The sequence below is a fragment of the Nyctibius grandis genome, chromosome 3, assembly GCF_013368605.1.
Source record: "Nyctibius grandis isolate bNycGra1 chromosome 3, bNycGra1.pri, whole genome shotgun sequence".
Classification (NCBI taxonomy): domain Eukaryota; kingdom Metazoa; phylum Chordata; class Aves; order Nyctibiiformes; family Nyctibiidae; genus Nyctibius; species Nyctibius grandis.
This window is the reverse complement of record NC_090660.1, coordinates 71,142,180-71,148,179: the sequence shown is the minus strand read 5'-3', so window position 1 is coordinate 71,148,179 and position 6,000 is coordinate 71,142,180. Positions and strand designations below refer to the sequence as shown.

The following is a 6,000-nucleotide window of genomic DNA, read 5'->3' as shown; positions in this document are numbered from 1 at the left end:
CCAACCGAATAAATAATAACAATAATAATAATTTAAAAAAAAAACGGGGAAAGAACATAGGGAGAGAGCGAGCGGGAGGGAGGGAGGGAGAAGCGAACCAACTCGGAGACTCCCATAAAGAGGCACACACGGAGCTAGCGCCCCGGTGCCGATGCGTGGGGGAAACAATAAGTACTCGAAGTTACCTGCCCTGCCGTAGAAGAAGGAGGGTTTGTTGATTCTCTCGCAGACATCTGCAGACCGGTGCTTTTTTGGAAGAGATTTCCCCCCCCCCCCCTTCTCTCCTCTCTCTCTCTTTACAAACCACAAACGGATGTGAGGCAGGGAAGGTGTTTCTTTGACTACTGAAGTCAGGCACCTCTTTTTTATTCTTCTCAGTCTTGTTGTGTGTGTGTGTCCCCCTCCCCTCACGCACACACACACACACTCACACACACCCCTTTTTGCACCAACATTAACGACAAAAAGAAAAGGAGTTTGCTTGATGTTTTAGTGAAATGGACATAAGATTTTATTCACCACCTCCTCAGCCTGCAGCCGCTCCTGATACGCCTTGTTTGGGACCTTCCCCCTGCCTGGACCCCTACTATTGCAACAAGGTGACTCGTGTTTTGTGTCGTCCGAGGTGTTTTATCTGTGCTGTCGATTGTGCTGTTATCGCGGCGCGTTGCATGAGCGGGCGCTGCGCTTTGGCGAGCCGCGCACCAAGTTCACCGGCGAGGCAGAGGGGAGCGGCACTTGCCGGGATTTGGGGTTTGGGGAGCGCAGTGCCGCCCGCCGCGGAGAGGTGCCGCCGGGATACACCGGCTCCCCTGCAGGCACCCCAAATTAAAACCCCGGAGTAGTTTGGGGGCGGGCGGCTGGAGCAGGGGGTGGGGGTGGATGGGGGAAGCATTTTCCATAACATCTTCCCTCTCGGAGAAGACAGCGTGGACGGGGACGTTGTTGCGAGGACTTGAATTTGCAGGGCTCCTGTTAATGAGAAAGATCTCATTCTTTCTCTGCCGAAAGAAGCCGGCGGAAACTCTCTGCCCCGCCGCGTACCCTGCACTTCATGTGTCAAAGCGGTACTTGGCGGTGCCGGGAGCACGTTTGTGTGTGTGTATGTATGTGACATGTGTGTGTATATATATATACATACACACACGTGTGTATGTATGTGACGTGTGTGTATATATATATACATACACACACGTGTCTATATGTGCACAATAAGGGTGTGGAAGGGTGATAAGTCGGTTCAGAACATTGGCTCGACTTTGTCCCGGCTGTGCAACTGCCTTACGTATTTCTCTGTAACTTGATTAAACCGCCGCAAATAGGGTCAGTACCTGAGGAGAGCTAAGTTTTAGGCCCCCGCGCCCTGGGGAAGGAGGAACTGCGGAAGAGACTCGCGCTAGCCCAAGTCCGGGGTTTGGTTACGAGAGTTTGGTGCTGCGATCCCGGGGCACTTTGTATTAGTTTTGCTGCCGAGGAAGGGGGCTGGGGTTCCTGCATTGTTACTGCCTCTGTGGCCTGAGCCAGCTGGTGCTTTATGCATGAGCTGCACTTTTCTCGGCTGTTACGGAATGGGTTTTGCACATGAATAAAACTCCGGCCATAGGAAATAATCAGGAAGTGCGAGCTACTCAGAGCACTTCTTGAGCACACCCCCGCCCGGGGAGAAAGCTGCGAGCGAGCGCTTCCCCTCCCCAAAGATGTGTTTAAACCTGTGCGCTGCGGTGTGTGCGTAGAAACCTGCCGTGGAAGCGTGCGGCGGGCGGCGGCAGATGTTTCTCGCAGCGTCAACTCCGCCGTGCGCAGCGTGCGCAGGGCTTGGCCGCTGGTGCGGAGGGTGGCGGCGGGGCGCGGTGGGGCACCCCGCGGGAGGACGAGGCGCCCCCGGCCCGGTTCCGCGCCGGGCTATTGTCATGACGGTCTCACGTGTCAGAGAGCTGTTCAGAGCCGTCCCTTTCATTCCGGGCAGCTGCCCGGATTCGGAGATAAACAGCAAAATAGCGTGTCTGTGCTCGAGCGGGGAGGCTACAGTGCCGGGGTGAAGCCCTCTCAGTTTTCAGGAAAGATTTCCCACATGGTCTCATCTACCAATCACAACAGAAAGGACCAAATTCATCCTGGCTGCATTTCACGTATACTCAATGGAGTTATAGAATTCGGGGATAAATCTGGCCCTTTGTGGTGGATGCGTAAGGATATTTCAGGAGAGATCCCCGAGGTATGACTGTTAGCGGTGTTTTGAGTAACTGTTATTTTGCAGCATCTGGCAAACCTGCCCTATAGATCAGAAGTTTGTGCCAGGAGTGAACTTTGTTCAGCAGAAAAAGTCCAGATGCGTAGCAGCCTGTATGTGTGCATTAATTTTTTGTAAGTGCTCTGAGTAATCATGAGGCTACTGCTACCTTTGATCTGTGGCTTGCCGTTATTTTCTCTATTGTCTGTTTTTGTAAATTGTAACCGTAAAGTGTTGCCAGGTGAGAGGCTTGGGCTGATACCAATGACATAAGCACCAAAGTGTCTGAAGACCCATTTGGCAATGAAACTGGACAAATGTTGTTAAACCTATCAGTGATTTAAAGCTTCAAAAAGAAGGTAATGACTTGAATACACATTTCACTCATCATTCTTGAGATAGTGGACCAGATTTAATTTAAAAGTTAAATGCTTTGGAAAATCAGGAATTACTTTAATATATTAAATCATTTTCCAATTAAGTTCCTTAAATCATTTTTGGTGGGTTGCACTGCAAATCGAATAAATTAATTTAGAAAGTCATTTTCAGAATTTCTTTACTAGCTGGTTAAAGCTTCTTTTAAGTCATGCCATGTATGAGGGAGCAAACTGTTCTTTTTAAATGCAAATGAGACACACATTCTGTAGACAAGTTGCAACTCTTCTATTTCACTTTGCCTGAACTGATAATGTGCTTAAAAGTGCACAGTCATAAGACATATGTTTTATATTTGGAAAAGACTTACTAAGAATGTTTCAATAGAAGATACTGAGTGTAGGACAAATGTCTTTTTCAGATGTCTTTGCCACTGACCGTTGATTACATGAAATGGACAGAGTAGGTTTGCCAGGCCCCTTGGAGGCATACATTTCCTAAACATTTAATTTTTCTCTCCCTTCACTCTCTCCCTTCGCCTGGCATGATTAACATTGCTGTGAAAACTTATCTGACTTGTTCTAAACATGTCATCATGTTACAGTATTGCTCTGTCACTCATTTTCATGCTGTGTGTATTTAGGGAGTTTGAAGGGCGGGAGGTCTGCAGAGTTCTGTGCTCAGTAAGTTTGGTTGAGTGTTTGCCCTTGATCTCTCCCAGGAGAGGAGATGATGGCAGGAGTGTGATGGATCCGTGTCCTGGGTTGGAATGGGGGTCTTGATTAGGTCTTTACCTGCAGAACTTGTTCAGAACTGGATCTTGTTTCTCATAAAGTTAGTTAAAACTTGCTTTGAGCACTTACTAGTGGATTTGGCCCTTGCTTTCATACCTGTGTTTTGTTGGTGTTTTTTTTAGTAAACTTTGATTCTTCACATTTTTAGTCTGCTGGAGCTGCTGGTGACTTAGAACGTATTCCACAAATACTTAAGCTTTCAAGTTTTCTAATTGTTCTGTTAGTTTTTTTCCTGATTAGATGATTGTTCATAGCGTATGAGTGAGTTCCCAGGCACATGCATGGGAGGTATTGACAGTGAATTTTTCTGTAGCCAAAGAAAAATGCAATAATGTAGATTCAAACAGTCGCCTCTTATCTTACAATTTTCAGTTGACAGGCTTTGTTTTAGAGGACTGCTTAGATATTTATTTTATAAACCTAAAATAGCATTCTAAGCATCTTAGTCTAATATTTCTCTATCTGCTGTGAAAGCTCATTATACTCTGCATATATTGTTGTGCAGGCTTTTCCTTGTTTCTCTCGCATTACTCATGGAGAGAGAAAAGTGAAGGAACAATGCAAACAATGTTGGTTATGACAACTGTGTGAGGTATCTCTTATACAAACAGACAGAATGGACGGTATGCTGCGGTATATAGGTCAGCCTTTGAAATAACAGTGGAGCTCTTACGCTGGACAGACAGATTTAGAGTTGGGGTTGTACTGTTCGCCTCTTGAAACTTGAAGCATAATTGCCTTTCAGATGTTTACAGGCTAATATGACAAGTCTGTTTAGTTGAAGTTTAATGTAAGAAACATCACATTCCTTAATTGAGTTGAATGCTAAAAAAGAAATAACTTTGATAATCCAAGTGTCTTAATTTGATAGAAGAATATGGTCAGGGATTTCAAGCTGCTTGAAGAAGTCAGATGATAAGTTTAAATGTTTATGTAGAGAGCAATAAATAACATCTTTGTGGCTTTCTGTATTTAAGTGTCACATCCAATGACTGCTTTGATCAGTACTGTAAGAAGGACTGGTATATTTTCATACTTGCAACTTTACAGTGTTTTCAGATATCTGCTCACATAAAGTGCAGTTATATAATTATAGTTTAACACAGCTAATGACAGGCATGCTGACCCCTGCCAACAGTAGGGAGAAAATAATGGTCTTTACTTCTCCCAGTGGTTAGCCTTGCAGAATTATGCACTAGATTCTTCTGTGATTTGCTACCTGGTTCAAAAATACAGGAGCCTACAACTCATCTTTCTTGTATTCGCTGGTAGTTGTCAGTGCAGTGGAAAAATACAGCCAGACAGCAGAGGTAGAATGATAAGACTGTAGTTGTTTTTAAAAAGAGGAATAAAGAGGAAAAAAGAGGGAGAGGGAAGCAAAACCCTTCAAACTGAAAAAAAGTGGAGTGACATTATGTAGAAGTGGATAAGGAGATATAATACAGTGTTTTGTAAGCAGGTAACAATCCTGCTTGTAATCAGAATTCCACAGAGCAAAAGTGCATATATTTATACACAGCGTTTAGAATAATTTATTGTGTAAACTTAGCCCCACCATAGAGACTACTCTAACTAAAATGTTCCATGGCCGTTTACAAAGTGTACATTATTTCCAGTGGCTTGCTTCTATCCAGTATCTGTCTGAAACTTAAAATTGTGAAAAGCCAGTGCTCCGAAGGACAGCTCTAAAGCTGAAATGCTGTGTTAGTGTTTTGACAGCATTTTAGATTATGCTCATCTAATAGATCACCATTTGTTTATTCTGGGCATATTTTTTCCTTAGATAATTACCTTGTCCCCTACTGCATTAGAATCATACTTGAAATTTGTTACTGCCTCTTAAAGGAAAGATTAAGCAATTGCATTAGTGCTGACTGTTGATTTTTAAGTGTTAAGTGTTTTAGTTAGTGTCAAAAAGATGCCACGTAGGAAGAAGGGGAATGGAGTTTTCTTTCCTGGGTTAGTAGACCTTAGAATGTAGTCTCAGAGTTGCGGGCGAGCCTCAAGTGTGCCTCCTTAAATTCCAGTGCTTCAGAAAAGAAGTGATCCCAATTGTAGTGGAATACAGAAAAAGATATACGTATGTGCTTTTGAGAAATCTTTCTCAAAGATGTCTATAAACCAAAGCATTTGCAGTCATTCTTTTTTTTTTTTCTTTCTGCCAAACATCAGTACCTTGAGAGAAATTATGTTTTAGTCTCTTACCAGAATGATGTGTTTCATCTCTAGGGCATTACCCTCAACCAGCCTATCATGACGTCCTCTGAAAAAAGTGAAAACTCTAAACTGTTAAGAATGCTGAACTTGCTAAACGCTACAGTGCATTCAGTGCCTTTGATGTTTACATTAAATCAAAGAGCAGCTGGAGCTGCATTTAAGGACTTAAGGAGCTGATACTGTGGAGGACTGGGCGGTTGCAACTCCTGTTGAATTCAGTGTGTGTTGGGGATGGTTACACTTTACCAGGAAGAACTGAGTACCCTCCTCTCCTCAGATTCCAATCTTAGCAGGACTTTCTTGTGTCGCTAACACTGTAGAGAAGCATTAGAAAATGGACTATGTTTAAAACATGACTTTATATTAAGCAGAGAAATGTCTTTA

At 43.8% G+C, this 6,000-nt stretch overlaps 1 protein-coding gene across 1 annotated transcript in view; it reads left to right on the top strand.

The window, feature by feature from the left end:
* Window positions 1-467: 467 nt before the first annotated feature.
* TOX (thymocyte selection associated high mobility group box) overlaps window positions 468-6,000 on the top strand; it is a 234,374-nt gene continuing 228,841 nt past the window's right edge. The window contains exon 1 of the mRNA XM_068396986.1: window positions 468-599. Coding sequence (XP_068253087.1) covers window positions 498-599 — 102 coding nt within the window. The 5' untranslated portion in view covers window positions 468-497. The remainder of the gene's footprint in view (window positions 600-6,000) is intronic.